Here is a 15,089-nt window from a genome sequence, read left to right as displayed (position 1 = left end):
GCTGCCACAGCAGCTTGCTGGTCTCCCGGCTTTTGGTGTTACCTTCATTTTATGGCACCACCATATGCTGTCAGAGAGATCTCAGTCCTTCATCAGGCCCAAAAGGACCTACTTCAAGCACAATTGTCCTTCATGGCCACTGAAGGGAGACCCAAACCAGTCAGAGATGAATGAGGGGAAGGGGAAATGGGCGGGAAGCCTTGAGTGCCACTCAGAAGTTGGCCTTCATTCTCACAGTTTAGCAATTTTCCAGGGGGAGATGATAGTGACCACAAAGGATGAATCCCCAGGGTAAATGGGCCTGAGGCATGTACAGCTTTAAAAGGCATATTCAATACTGCAATTTTATATTTGGAAAACAAAGTAAAATGTCTCTGTATTAGTTTGCTACAGTTGCCATAGCAAAATACCACAGACTGGATGCCTTAAGTGACAAATTTGTTTTCATAGTTCTAGAGGCTGGAAGTCCAGGAGATGGACATGTCAGCATGCTTGATTCTTTGGAGGCTTCCCTCTTTAGCTTGTAGATGGTCTTTTTTTTCCTTCTGACTTCACATACATGATCTGTTTTTCTTTTTTCTTTCTCATACATGATCTGTTTTTCTCTCTATATTTTCTTTCTTTCTCTCTTTTGTTTTTTTTTTTTTCAGGGTCAAGGACCAAACCTGGGACCTTGGACATGCTAAGCAAGTGCTTTGCCACTAGGCTGCTAAATCCCCAAATCATACCCAGCCACACTTTTTTGTTCAAGTACTGAGGATTGAACCCAGGAGTGCTATACTAGTGAACAACACACTCAGTCCACTTTTTTTTTTTCCCCAACTGAATAGCCCTGTAGGTCTTCCCCTGAAAAGTTAACAAGGTTGTTGTTGGTGGTGGTGGTTTCTTTCTTTCTTTCTTTCTTTCTTTCTTTCTTTCTTTTTTTTTTTTTTTTTTTTGGAACAACAGAATGAACCTAGGGGTGCTCAAGTCCTGAGCCACATCCCCAGCCCTATTTTATATTTTATTTAGAGACAGGGTCTCACTGAGTTACTTAATGCCTTGCTTTTGCTGAGGCTTTGAATTTGCGATCCTCCTCCTGCCTCAGCCTCCCAAGCCACTGGGATTACAGGTGTGCACTACCATAGCTGGCCTTCACAACTGGTTCTTGATATCCAGGAGCTGGGATATCAGGAGATCCTCCTGACTACAGTAAATTTTGTTTTGTTTTGTGGTTCTTGGGGATCAAATCAAGGGCTTCAACTGGGCATGGTGGCACACACCTGTAATCCCTGGTAATTGGGAGGCTGAGGCAGGATGATTACAACTTCTAGCCTAATTTGAGAAACATGCATGTTGCTCTGGGTTTCTCCTTTAGAAAGCATGGAGCCACTCTTTTGCTCACAGATATGAGCATATACAAGAATTAAAAGGGGGCTGGGGTTGTGGCTCAGTGGTAGAGCACTCGCCTAGCACGGGCAAGGCCCTGGGTTCGATCCTCAGCACCACATTAAAAAAAAAAAAAAAGTGAAATAAAGGTGTTGTGTCCAACTACAACTAAAAAATAAATGTTAAAAAAAAAAAAGGCCAGGAAATGTAGCTCAGAAGTAGTGCAGCTGTCAAGAATGTGCAAGTCTCTGAGGTCAATTCCCAGTACCAAAAACAACAACAACAACAATAAAGCAAAGCAAAACCATACCAAGAGCCTCACACATGTTAAGTAAGTGCTGCACCACTGAGTAACACTCCTTTCTCTGTGTCACCTCCTCCCCTTTCACACATTTCTTTATACAGTCCAGGGGTCTTTTTAAAATTATTTTTCTCGTATCTATCATGCCATAAGTTCATGGGGAACAGGTTGCAGCAGCAGCTCAGACTTCTTTCCATTGGAAAGAAGAACACCAACAAAGTGCTCTTCTCAAATTGGGCGCAATGGGGCATGTCTGTAATCCTGGCAGCTGGGTAGCTGAGTGCCCCTGAGTTCAATCCTCGGTACCAAAAAAAAGAAGAAGAAGAAGAAGAAGAAGATAAAAACCCACAACAAAGTTCTCTTCTCTGGCAGAGCAGGCTGGTGCATCAGCTGAACCCAGGTACCTTTCTCTTTGGCTTCCTTCTTTTCTAATCATTTTCCTTCACACGTTTCAGGAAACTGCCTTGGCTCTGACAGTGCTAATATTTTCAATATGCACCTTAAGTCTCCTGCCAAGAATCTTGCCCTTAAAAACAAAAATATCTTGCCCTTAACTTGCTTATTTACAGTACCAACAGCATGCTGGGTACATTGCCAACTCTTCCAGTTTTGCCATGGTAACATGTGGGAAATTCTTTTTTTTTCTTTTTTTTTTGTACTGGAGATTGAACCCACTAAGCTATACCTCTGATCCTTTTTATTTTATTTTTGGGGGTGCAGGGATGGAACTCAGGGGCACTTGACCACTGAGCCACATCCCCAGCCCTATTTTGTATTTTATTTAGAGACAGACTCTCACTGAGTTGTTTAGTGCCTCACTTTTGCTGAGGCTGGCTTTGAACTCATGATCCTCCTCCCTCAGCCTCCTGAGCCACTTTGATTACAGGCCTGCACCACAGCATCCAGCCCCTTTTTATTTTTTGAGACAGAGTCTTGCTGAATTGCTGGAACTGGCCTTGAATTTGTGATCCTTTCACCTCAGCCTTCTGAGTTGCTGGAATTACAGGGGAGATCCACTGTTGCCCCTATAATTCTTTTTTTAAAATATTTATTTTTTAGTTGTAGTTGAACACAACACCTTTATTTCACTTTTTTTTTTTTAATGTGGTGCTGAGGATCGAACCCAGGGTCTTGCACTTGCGAGGCAAGTGCTCTACCGCTGAGCCACAACCCCAGCCCCCTTTTAATTCTTGTATATGCTCATATCTGTGAGCAAAAGAGTGGCTCCATGCTTTCTAAAGGAGAAACCCAGAGCAACATGCATGGGGTGTCTCTCTTCTTTCCAGAGAATTCCTGGAAGATAGCTAAAAGGCACCATTTGTGGAATGGTATTTATCTTATTTATTTATTGCTCACTGTAAATTTATGGGAGATTTCATAAACAGTTTTCCCAAGGTCATCCATAGCTTCCCAAGGGCAGAAATAAGTTCTGAACCCAAGTCTGTCTGACTCCACTATTCAGTTACCTTTTTTTCTGGAGTCACTCATTCCCTCTCCCCCTCCCTCACTGTCCATGTTCCTCTTGCTAGTACCCTTTCTCCTCCCCCAAGATTCTCATAACCTAAGGATGTGTCAAAACTGACAGGTTTGTTTGTTTTGCACTGATGGGGGCTGAACTCAAACTCAGGACCTTGTTCTTGCTAGGAAAGGACTCTACCACTGAGCTACTTCCCTAGCCCCCAAGCTGAGCTTTTCCTAAGCTCTTGGTGTCTCCTGTCAGGCCTGCTGCCCTGCTGGGCACATGTCCTACACTCCCTGTCCCCTTGGTCACTTAGAGTCTCTTGATATTGTTAGGTCAGAGGTCAAGAAAGGACAGTCTTCCAAGAATGAAAGATACCAAGTGAAATTAGGACTCCAGAGGGACAACTGGATTCAACAATAAGGAGATTTCAGGAGTCCTTGGAGAGTGCTGCAGTCCACCAGAAATAAAGCCTGTGCTGATAGCCAGAGTACACTTGGTGCTTACCTTGAGCTATTCTGAGCAGTTTATACAATTAACTCACTTAATATTCACAACAACTCTATGAGATAGGTATGATCATGCCTATTTCACCACAGAAATTCAGTGGCTCACTCAATGTCATGATGTTTGGTAACCTTGGTGACCATGGTGAAACCTGGCTGCAGACACTGTGGTGTTCTGTGCTATGGCATACATCCAACTCAGCTGTGAGGAAGGGGGTGTGCTGATGGGCAGGAACCTAGGAAGGAGACAGACTGAAGGAAGACAAGCAGGGTGGGGCAAAGTGATTTACAGGTTAAATGGTTCTCTCTCCTGGACCATAAACCAGAGGAAGGGGACCTGGGCAGTGGGAAGGGAGATAAGTGACTCAGGAGGGAGGGGCAGGGTAGGTCTGGAGACAGCCCCTTCCTGGGGCAGAGGCTTCAGGTCATGCACCTTCATCCTAGTTCTGTGGGAAATTCACAGACCAGAGTGCAGAAGTGTGAGGGCCAAGGATGGGGGCAGGTGTTGTCTTGGGGAAAGCTGTCAGGGAGACCCAATACTTGGCCTCCCAAGTATTAGAACTTCTTTGAGTGGTAAGCAGTCCATAATGCTTGCTTTCTTATGTGACTTCTCTTTCTTTTCTTTTCCCTTCCTTCCTTCCTTCCTTCCTTCCTTTTTTTTTTTAATGCTGGATGGAGATCAACCCACAGCCTGGCACAGGCTAGGCAAGCACTCTACAACTGAGCTCTATCCCTATATCCCTAGCCTATGGGGAAGCCACAGATCAGGACTTGGGAATGGGGTCCGTGGCCGTGATGGATGAGATCCTGGTCTTTCATCTGGAACTGTTTTTTACTCAGTGACTTCTCACCTAGCACCTGGAGGGAGGGCACAACTCCAGTCAGGCTATGAGCAGGTTTTCAGACCTTGGCTCACCTGAGAAATCTCACCAAAAAAAAAGGGGAAGGGCTGGGAATTAGCTCTGTTGGTTGATTGCTTACTTCACATGCAGAAGGCCCTAGGTTCAAGCCCTAGCAACACACACACACACACACACACACACACACACACACACACACACACAGCAGGGGAGGGTGGGAATGGTGAAACCAGTTGACTTTCATGTTAAAATGGAGAAGGAGGAAGATGTTATCAAAAGCTTTGGCTTTGTCCCTGATGCCAATCCAATAAATAGGACATGGTTTTGAGAAAAAGGAAGCAGTTTTACTGCTTTGCTAGCAAAGGAAAAGCACAGAGGAGTCCTCTCCCAGAGGATATGATTCTGCCCATTAAGGGGTAAAGGGGGGTTTTATTTTTTATTATATTTTATTTATTTTGGTACAAGGGATTGAACCCAGGGGTGCTTAACCACTGAGCTACATCCCCAGCCCTTTTTATTTTTTGAGACAGGGTTTCACTGTTGCTGAGGCTGGCTTTTAACTTGTGATCCTCCTGTCTCAGCCTCCCCAGCCACTGGAATTACAGATCAGTGTCACTGCCTGTGAATAGGGAGTTTTTAAAAAGGTGATTCAAAGGTTACATTCCAGGTATTCTCTGTCCAGACTTGTAATTCACTTGTTAATTTAGGAGACAGTCAATTTTTTAGATCTCCTTTTTAAATTTTTTTTTTTGTATTTGTAGATGAACAGAATGCCTTTGTTTATTTTTATGTGGTACTAAGGATTGAACCCAGTGAGGTCACATGTGCTAGACAAGCACTCTGCCACTGAGCTACAGCCCCAGCCCTTCTGGTGCCATCTTGAAGTCAGAATTACTTCATTCTTGTGATGGGTGTGTGCCAAGGACCAATAACTCTGCCTAGAATGGGGAAGAGAGGTAATCCTGTTGCCCTCTAGATTAGTGAGGGGGAGGGAAAGAGAAAGAAACATGTCCATTAAAAAAATAAATCACCCCTGGGCCTGGTGATGCATGCCTGTGATCCCAGCAATTCAGGAGGCTGAGATAGGAGGATTGCAAGTTCAAGGTCAGCCTCAGCAATTTAGCAAGGTCTTGTCTCAAAAAATTAAAAGGGCTGGGAATGTGACTCAGTGATTAGCACCACTGGGTTCAATCCCTGCTACTAAAAAAAAAAAAAAAAAAATCAGTGCATTATTTAAAGCATGAAGCAGACCACTGCTACAAAGGGAGAAAAGAAAAAGAAAAAGAATCCTGTTTGGCTTCACAGGATGAAGATGAAGCACATCCAATCCTGTCTGTAGGCCCTGGAGGGAAGTTGACATAAACTAGCGTGATTGCTGCAAGAGGGGAAACCTAGAGGGCTTTGAGAAGTGACCTGGGAGAAGAGCAAGGCTGGTTTTCCAGAGCCTTCTTAGAACTGGATCTTTTTCATTTGATTTTATTGAGAGCAAAGGTAACACTGAGAAACCAGAGGTGTCTGAGCTGCAAGGCCTGGATCTTTTATTTATTTTTATTTTATTTTTGTTTTTATGTTTTTGCAGTGCCAAGGATTGAACCCAGGGGTGCTCTACTTCTGAGCTCTATCCTTTTTGTTTGTTTTTCTGGTGCTGGGGATTGAATCCAGGGCCTTGTGCATGTGAGGCAAGCACTCTACCAACTGATTTATATCCCCAGCCCTCCCCAGCCTTTTTTTTTTTTTTTTTGAGAAAATTTTCACTAAATTGCTAAGGCTGGCCTCAAACTTGTGATCTTCCTGCCTCAGCCTGCTGAACAGTTAGGATTAGGGCATGTATCACCACACCTGGCAGTATAATGTTTAAATAGTAAATTAACAGCTGGGCGTGGTGACACACCTGTTATCCCAGTGGCTCAGAGGCTGAGGTAGGAGGATTTCAAGTTCAAGACCAGCCTCAGCAGTTTAGCAAGGCCCTAAGCAATTTAGTTGAGACCCTGTCTATAAATAAAATATAAAACAGGGCTGTGAATGTGGCTTAGTGGTTACGTGCTCTTGGGTTCAATGCCCAGTACCCATCATCATCATCATCATCATCATCATCATCATCATCATCATCTTAGAAAAACAGCTCAGAAGACAACATGTACTTAAAATGTGTAGAACAACTCAGAAAAGTATAGTGAATGGATGGAATCTGTGATTTAAAATGCTATAAATATCCATTTAGTTGCCTTCAATAAGATGATGATAATGGGGATGACAATGATGACCATTTTTGTGGTACTGGGGATTAAATCCAGGGATGCTGTACCACTGAGCTGCATCCCTAGTCCTTCTTTTCATTTTGAGGGTGTTGCTAAGTTAGTTGCTCAGGTTGGCCTCAAGCTTACTATCCTGCCTTAGCCTCCTTAGTAACTGAGATTATAGGGATGCATGGGGCAATAAATTTGGTTTTTAAAAGTCCAAATGCTGGCTGGGCACAGTGGTGCCCATCTGTAATCCCAGCTACTCAGGAGTCTGAGACAGGGGGATTTCAAGTTTGAGCCTTCCTGGGCAATTTAGCAACACCCTGTCTCAAAATATAAAAAGGGGGGAAATGAAGAATAGGAGTTCAGTGACTTAGACAAAGAAGAATGAAGGGAAGAGAGGGGGATGAGAATGGGAAAGACAGTGGAATTAATCTAATATGACTTTCCTATGTACATCTATGAATATAACACAGTGAATCTCACCATGTGTACATCCACAAGACTGAGATCCTAATTGGAATGATATTCCAAGCTTGTATAAATATGTCAAAATGGTTTCTACTGTCGTGTATAACATGAAAATGAAAAATAAAAATAAATAAATAAAAGGATTGTGGATGGAGCTTAGTGATAGAGCACCTCTGGGTTCAACTCCCAATACTGAAAAAAAAATCATATGAAAATAGGAAAATTACCAACTGGATAGGTCTCTTTGCCTCTTGCAAAGCACCAATAGCTGTGCTCTAGAAGTAGTCACTCAAGATCCTGGATATCCCTAGGAGTCAAGATGTGGGATACAGGACTTAAGGGGGTCTGCATTCTTGGACTGAGTTCTTAGGTCTGTGACCTTGTCAGCTCTGTGGCATCAGAATAGGGAAAGTCCTGGCCAGGACCCTCAGAACCCTAGCAGAGGACACTAGTTTGGAGTTTAAGTCCTTGTCTAGGCCCAGTTAGGCTACTTCTAGTCTTTGAAGTCCATCAGTTCTAGCTTTGAATTCTGTCTTCAACATAAGCTTGCTGTTGAACATGGACAAGTCATTTACCTCTCTGACCTCCTCTATGAAATGGGGATGGTTCCTACCTTGTTTGTAGGGTTATGATGAGAGTTCCATGAAAGGAGACATGGTAGTGTGCCCTTGGCATTAAGTACCTGTCCCTTAGTTAGTGCTCCACGATTAGCAGTTGGTATTATGATAATAGTTTATTCTGCTCCTGTCTTCTCACCTGAAGCATGGGACAGTAATCCCTGTCATCCTGGCATGAAGGACATGGTGTCATTTTTGTGAGCTGTGGGGTCAGTGCAAATGGTACTTCTGCTTCTCAAAGGCGAGCCCAGCCCTGCAGAGGTAGGGAGATTTACCCAGTTCCCAGGACTAGGGGAAGCTAGATGACAGCTTCAATCCATCAATGATAGCCTAAATGCAGCCTAACTTTATGGACCTAGCAGGTACTTAAGTTTGGGCAGAGTGAAAGCTGGCCATTCTTCCTCAACATAGGCTGCTGCTCAGAGCAGGTAGGCAGGTATGTGTTGGGGTGAAGTGCCCTGGGCCTTGGGAGACCAGATAATGAAAATTCATGGCAAAAGTGGTGGTTCTGGGTTGGAGTTGGAGATTTTGTCTTCAGAAGCCCAAAATCCGGTTACCAAGCTTTGCAGGTAAAAGAAGAGCTTGGAAAAGGGCTGGGGATGTAACTCAGAGGTTGAGCACTTGCCCAGCACATTCCAAGCCCTGGGTTCAATTTCCAGAACCTAAAAAAAAGGAGCTTAGGAAAGCCTCATGCACAAGGGGGTGCAGAGATCAGCCCTGCTTTGCTCTATCCCATTCTGGCTTCCCCTACGTAGTATAGGTTCTGCAGAGCATGGGTTGGTTGTGCTTTGTGCTTTGTCTGCTCTGTGGCTTTCTGGCTAGAGGCCTAGGTGTGTATGACCAGAGGTGAGGGGAGTTTCCTCCAGTACTAAGCTTATTGATGGAAATGCAAGTTAAGGAGAGGGACAGCTCTGTGACCTCCTGCCTCAGGCCCCAGCACCATGACGGTTTCATACACCCTCAAAGTGGCAGAGGCGCGCTTTGGTGGCTTCTCCAGCCTGCTCCTTCGCTGGAGGGGAAGCATCTACAAGCTCCTCTACAAGGAGTTCCTACTCTTCATCGCTCTCTATGCTATGCTCAGCATGGCCTACAGGTGAGGATGGGTCTCAGGGCTGGCCTATGGGGGTGGAGGCTGTCTGTCCACCTCCCTCCATCCCAGGCCTACACTTGACCATCCCAGGTTGCTGCTGACCCAGGAGCAGAGGCATGTATATGCACAGGTGGCCCGATACTGCAACCGCTCTGCAGATCTCATCCCTTTGTCCTTTGTACTGGGTGAGGCCCCATTAGTTTTCCCTGGCTGTGTTCCCTAACCTTTGGGTTGAGCTGACAGCTCTGAGTAGCACAGCTTAGAGTCAGCCTGAGCAGGTACAAGCTAGGTGCTGAGGGCTGGGTCCAGGGTTTCTCCAGAGCAAGGCCCTGCCTAACACCTGCTGAACCCTCACTCCACAAAGGCACAAGACACCTGTGGCCTCACAACTCCATTCTTGGTACTGGAAGGGAGCTGGAGAGAGGTGACAGCCCTTTCCCCACCCTCATGGGAAGCAGGTCTTGGAGTCTGGTCTTAAACTCCCACTTCCCCAATTCCTTGGAAGTTTGCATTTCTTCTTTCTCCGGGCCAGGCCTGGCCAGGCCCAGCCCGGTGGTGGGACCAGAGGAAGAGGCAGGGCTCACTGTCCTAGCCTGCCTGCCTCAGCCAGGCTGTGGTTCAGAGCCTGCTGGGAGCCCTCTGGCTTGGGAGGGAGGGCTCTGTGACTCCCAACCCCTCCATGTTCCCTCTTTTCCCCACTACTCATGGTGGCCCACCAGGTTTCTACGTGACTCTGGTGGTGAACCGCTGGTGGTCCCAGTACACAAGCATTCCTCTGCCAGACCAGCTGATGTGCGTCATTTCAGCCAGTGTGCATGGCGTGGACCAGCGCGGCCGGCTGCTCCGCCGCACTCTTATACGTTATGCCAACCTGGCATCGGTTCTGGTGCTGCGCTCAGTGAGCACGCGCGTGCTCAAGCGCTTCCCCACTATGGAGCATGTGGTGGATGCAGGTGCGTGGTCTGGGGACCTCTGTGTGGGCCTGGCGCACCGGCTGGTTGCAGGTGTCAGGCTCGGGGATTCTCAGGTCAGGGCTTTCCCAAGAAGGCGAGATCTGATCTTCAGAAGGTGCTTCAGGATCCAGGTTTGGCCGAGTTGAAATCGCTGGGTACACAAGGGAGGGCAGCCACATAGTGGAACAGTAGCCTCCCCTGGCGGTCGAGAATGTGTCTTGCACCCACCCACTTCATCTCCACAGGTTTCATGTCCCAGGAAGAGAGGAAAAAGTTTGAGAGTCTGAAATCTGACTTCAACAAGTATTGGATCCCTTGCGTCTGGTTCACCAACCTGGCAGCCCAGGCCCGCAGGGATGGGCGAATCCATGATGACATTGCTTTCTGTCTCCTTCTGGAAGTGAGTTAGCCTAGGTCCAGATCCCTTGGCCCTCCTCTAATTTTGGTACTTAACACTTAAATGTCTCCAACTAAGTACCACATGCTTTTGGAAGCACATACCTAGTAGCTCATTTAGCCTCATTCACAAATCAGGGAAGAGATACTAAGTGGAAAAGCTCAAATCTCGCAGCTAGTTAGCATAAGTGGAATTCATTCTAAGACCTTTTAGCTTCAGGGCCTGTAGTTTCCAGGACTTTGAAAGATTGCTTTCCATCATAGGCACCCCAGCCTAGTAACACTAGAGAGTAGGTCCAGCCTCAGGCCTATTCAGGCCTGCTTTGTTCTGGGTTCCTCTATTCTCTTCCTAGTTTTTCTCCTTCTCCTCTGCTGACCTCCTCTTCCTGCTTTTCCACCAGGAGCTGAACAAATACCGTGCCAAGTGCAGCATGCTGTTTCACTATGACTGGATCAGCATCCCTCTCGTCTACACCCAAGTAACTGCCTTTCACCTCCCCAGTCCCAGTGCCTATTGCATGTTCTGTGCTGGGTGTGAGATACTGAAGAAAATTAAGAGATGGTCCTTGCCTGGGCCAATTCTGTTCAGTGAAGCTCTGAATAGCCAAGAGCTCATCTTCAAAGCCTCCTTCCAACCTACCAAGATGACCTTATCCTGCTGGTGCTGCTACCCCATTGCATGTTTAATTACTTATCAGACTCCTTCCAGATTCTCAGGGGCAGGGATAGCATTTCTTTTCTTCTTCTTCTTTTTTTTTTTTTAAATATATATATTCTTTTACTTGTAGATGGACACAGTATCTTTATTTATTTTTATGTGGTGCTGAGGATCGAACCCAGCACCTCACATGTGCAAGGCAGGGGCCACAGAGCCACAGCCACAGCCCAGGGATGGCATTTCTCTGTGTGCCACTGCACCATACTCGGCCTGGCTTTTCCTTTCTCCAGGTGGTGACCATAGCTGTATACTCCTTCTTTGCCCTCTCCCTGGTTGGTCGCCAGTTTGTGGAGCCAGAGGCAGGGGCTGCCAAAGAGCCTCTGGAGCCAGGCCAGAAGCCAGCACCAGCACTGGGAGACCTGGACATGTATGTGCCTCTTACCACACTGCTGCAGTTCTTCTTCTATGCTGGCTGGCTCAAGGTGGGCACTACAGATGGTCATACCAGTCTGTCATACCAGACCTGGGCCCTGGGTCTACTTCAATGTTGGGGGTAGAATGGGGGCTCTAACTCCAAAAAACACTATCTCTGCATCCTACAGGTGGCTGAACAAATAATCAACCCCTTTGGTGAAGATGATGATGATTTTGAGACCAACCAGCTCATAGACCGAAACTTGCAGGTGAGGTGGGAGTAGATCCAGGGGTCAGTTCTTTGACTTCCTCTCCTAGTCAGCTCTCAGCCTGGATGTGGAGAGGAGAGGAAGGTCCTTGTGACCTGCTGTCACCCTTCTTCTGGTCCAGGTGTCCCTGCTATCCGTGGATGACATGTACCAAAACCTGCCCCCTATGGAGAAGGACCCATACTGGGATGAGGAGCAGCCACAGCCACCCTATACTGTGGCCACAGCAGCAGAGACGCTGAGACCTTCTTTCCTGGGTTCCACCTTCAATCTTCGGTGAGTGGCAGCTGCTGGTCAAGGCTGGGCTTGCTTGACCTAGCAGGCTGGTGCCAGGTCCGTGGTCACCCTCTGGGGCACTAGTATATCCCAGCCCTCGACTCTGCCCCTGACCTAGTCTGGCCTCAAGTTTCACCCGGTTCACCTTCATGTCCACAGTATGAGCGATGACCCTGAACAGAGCCTGCAGGTGGAAGCATCCCCGGGGTCAGCCCGGCCAGCGCCCGCAGCACAAACGCCGCTGCTCAGTCGCTTCCTGGGAGCAGGAGCGCCCTCCCCAGCCATAAGTCTCCGGAACTTTGGCAGGGTGCGTGGCGCCCCGAGGACCCCGCATCTGCTGCGCGTCCGGACCGAGGAGGGAGCAGACCCAGAAGCCGCTGGCTGCATTGAAGAGGAGGCCATGGAGTCAGGGGAAGAGGCCCTGGGGCATTGAGACCTTTCTGCCTGTCCCGCCCCCACCTCCAGCCACTCTCACCTTCCATAGTGCAGGCTGCAGCCGTGCCCCGCCCCCTCCCCCACCCCCCACTTAGAGCAATTTTTCCTGTGGTCCTTGAGCAGAATTCAGGGGCCATCTTTGAGAAATGATGGTGGGAAGCGCCAGGTGTGGAGAACTAGAGCCCAGGTGCAAAGATTAGATTCCTCCTTGCCTGGCAATGGACCTAAGCCAGTGGTCTTTAAGTCAAGCATCACCATCACTGTCTTGTGAGACTGTTAGGCACCGCACCTACCTCTTTAGATGCACTGGATTTGGTATGGGGCTCAAAAAGTGACACAAGTCGGTAATCTCAGCACCTGGGGAGACTTAAGTAGGAGGACCCCAAGTTCAAACCCAGCCTCAGTGATTTAGGGAGGTCATAACAACTTAGTGATAGTCTCAAAAATAAACTGCTGGTAATGTAGCTCAATGGAAAAGCCCCACTGAATTTAATCCCCTAGTAGCCTCCTCCCACCCCCACCCCCCAAAAAATAAGGAGGGCATTTCTAACAAGTTTTTAGATGATGCTGTGCTGCTGGTCTGGGGGTGACAGTGAATCATGCATGAAAGAATGTTTGGAAAGATTATAACTTCCTCATCCTGACAACCTAACTCATTGGGAAGAGGTGGTCAGTATGTGTGCCAGGGAATTTTGCTCTAACCGTAAAGTTGTTGTTGAAAATAAGAATATATTAATTACTTGTGCAGATTTAATTGGTATGTGCACAGTAGATGTAGTTCATGAAATGAGTTTGGGAGGGGTGAGGATATAGCTCAGGTGGTAGAGTGCTTGCCTTGCATGCACAAAGGCCCTGGGTTTGATACCCAGCACCCCCCCCAAAAAAAAGGGTTTGGGAATATGCCCTGGAGACTGATTAAACTGATTTGAAACAGTCATATGCCACCCACCCCCAGATCTTTTTTTTTTTTTTTTGAGAAAGAGTTTTGTTTTTTTTTAAAGAGAATTTTTTTGAGGATTGAACCTGGGCCGCACGCATGCTAGGTGAGTGCGCTACCACTTGAGCCACATCCCCAGCCAGGCAGGCACAACATCTTTGTTTTTATGTGATGCTGAGGATCAGCAGGCCGCCCCCATGCCAGGCAAGCGTGCTACCGCTTGAGCCACATCCCCAGCCCAACCACCCCCAGACCTTAAGCTCCCGGTGGTATTCCCAACCAAACAGGAGAGAACCCTTCTAAAGGGTAGAATCATGAGACCATCTCCATGGTGTGCCTGCAATGCTGGGAGTATTCAGTTGAGGGGAACATAAAGGCCTTGTGGAAAAGGCCCATAGAGGTTGTAATTATAAAATGGGGCTCCTTCTAAGCTCTAGCCACTACATAAAGAATATAGTGAAGGGGCTGGGGATGTGGCTCAAGTGGTAGTGAGCTCGCCTGGCATGCGCGGGACACTGGGTTAGATCCTCAGCACCACATACAAAAATAGTTGTGTCCCCCGAAAACTAAAGAATATTAAAAAAAAAAATAAAAAAAGAACATAGTGAACAACAAAACTGTTATGTTATGGCTTTAGAATTAACTACCAGAAAGCTGGGAATATTATCTCAGTTGGTAGAGTGCTTGCCTTGCATGCACAAGGTCCTGGGGTTCAATCCCTAGCACCACCAAAACAAAAGGGAAGACGATTACTGAATGCATTTTCTCTTTTTTGAGGCTCTAGAGACTGAACCCTGGAGAGCTCTGCCACTGAGTTATATCCCCAACCCTTTTTTGAGACAATGTCTTGCTAATTTGCCCAGGCTGCTCTTGAACTTGCCAGCCTCCTGTCTCAGCCTCCCTAATGGTCAGAACTATAGATGTGTGCCACTAGGACTTGCAATACTGAACACCTGTTTCCAAATCCATTTTTTAAATTTTTAGGCGTTGAGGTTGGACCCAGAGTCTCTTTACAAGCCCAGTTATTTTCTTTTTTATAAGACAAGGTTTCTTTAAATTGCTAAAGCTGGCATTAAAACTTGTGATTCCCTCACTTTGGCTTCAGATTACAAGCATGTTTTCCAAATCTATAATGTGGAGACATAAAGAACATATTTGTTCAGAAGGCATTTAAGGTTTTTGCAGGTTTCATGGAGGGAGATATTCTTGCTCCACGGTGACAATCATCATCATGGAGGACATAGAGATGGTGAGCAGGTACATTCAAGACCCACCAAAAAACATTGTGATATTTTTGTTGGATTATAGATAGAAGAGAGGAGGAAGTTGGATACTGGCTACTTGGGAGGTCGATAGAATTCCAAATTCCAGGGCAGCCTGGGCACTTTAGCTAGATAGCCTCAAAGCAGGTCTGGGAATACAGATCAGGAGAGAGTTTGCCTAATGTGTGGGAGGACCTGTGATGAAATGCTGAATGTTGCTTTGCTATGCTTGAAACACAACTCAGTAAACTTTAGTTAATATTAAGGTAGTGAATTAAGATGAAATATTAGGTGGGAAAGCAGGGCCTTGCTTCACCAGAGCCAACGTAAGGTTTTAAAGAGTTCTTAGGTTTTTGTTTAGACCTTAAGAGCAGTTTTTGTACCCAAAGAGGTTTTTCTCCTGATCCACCTTCCAATCATCTTTCTTGGATTTTACGCTTCTTTATCTATTAAAATATGTACTTTAGGGGACTGGGGTTGTGGCTCAGTGGTAGAGCGCTCCCTTAGCTCATTTGAGGCCCTGGGTTCGATCCTCAGCACCACATAAAAATAAAGGTATTTTGTCAAACAACTAAAA

The 15,089-nt window shown here is 46.6% G+C and overlaps 1 protein-coding gene across 1 annotated transcript; it reads left to right on the top strand.

The window, feature by feature from the left end:
* Positions 1 to 8,701: 8,701 nt before the first annotated feature.
* On the top strand, positions 8,702 to 13,831 carry Best4 (bestrophin 4). The gene is made up of 9 exons (XM_005317951.3): positions 8,702 to 8,915; positions 9,003 to 9,097; positions 9,632 to 9,865; positions 10,111 to 10,265; positions 10,663 to 10,740; positions 11,210 to 11,401; positions 11,522 to 11,602; positions 11,724 to 11,878; positions 12,038 to 13,831. Exons 1-9 carry the CDS (start codon positions 8,764 to 8,766, stop codon positions 12,309 to 12,311), a joined length of 1,416 nt encoding a protein of 471 aa, XP_005318008.2. The 5' UTR covers positions 8,702 to 8,763; the 3' UTR covers positions 12,312 to 13,831.
* Positions 13,832 to 15,089: the final 1,258 nt, after the last annotated feature.

This window comes from Ictidomys tridecemlineatus, chromosome 11, assembly GCF_052094955.1.
Source record: "Ictidomys tridecemlineatus isolate mIctTri1 chromosome 11, mIctTri1.hap1, whole genome shotgun sequence".
NCBI lineage: Eukaryota > Metazoa > Chordata > Mammalia > Rodentia > Sciuridae > Ictidomys > Ictidomys tridecemlineatus.
The sequence above is the reverse complement of the archived record's forward strand: the minus strand, read 5'-3'. Positions and strand labels throughout refer to the sequence as shown.

Bases quoted from the DNA above. Each gene is read 5' to 3' on its own strand.
- Best4 (XM_005317951.3), top strand. From the start codon at position 8,764: ATGACGGTTTCATACACCCTCAAAGTGGCAGAGGCGCGCTTTGGTGGC. The intron at 8,916-9,002 runs GTGAGGATGGGT...TGACCATCCCAG, and splicing joins ATGCTCAGCATGGCCTACAG to GTTGCTGCTGACCCAGGAGC. The intron at 10,741-11,209 runs GTAACTGCCTTT...TCCTTTCTCCAG, and splicing joins TCCCTCTCGTCTACACCCAA to GTGGTGACCATAGCTGTATA.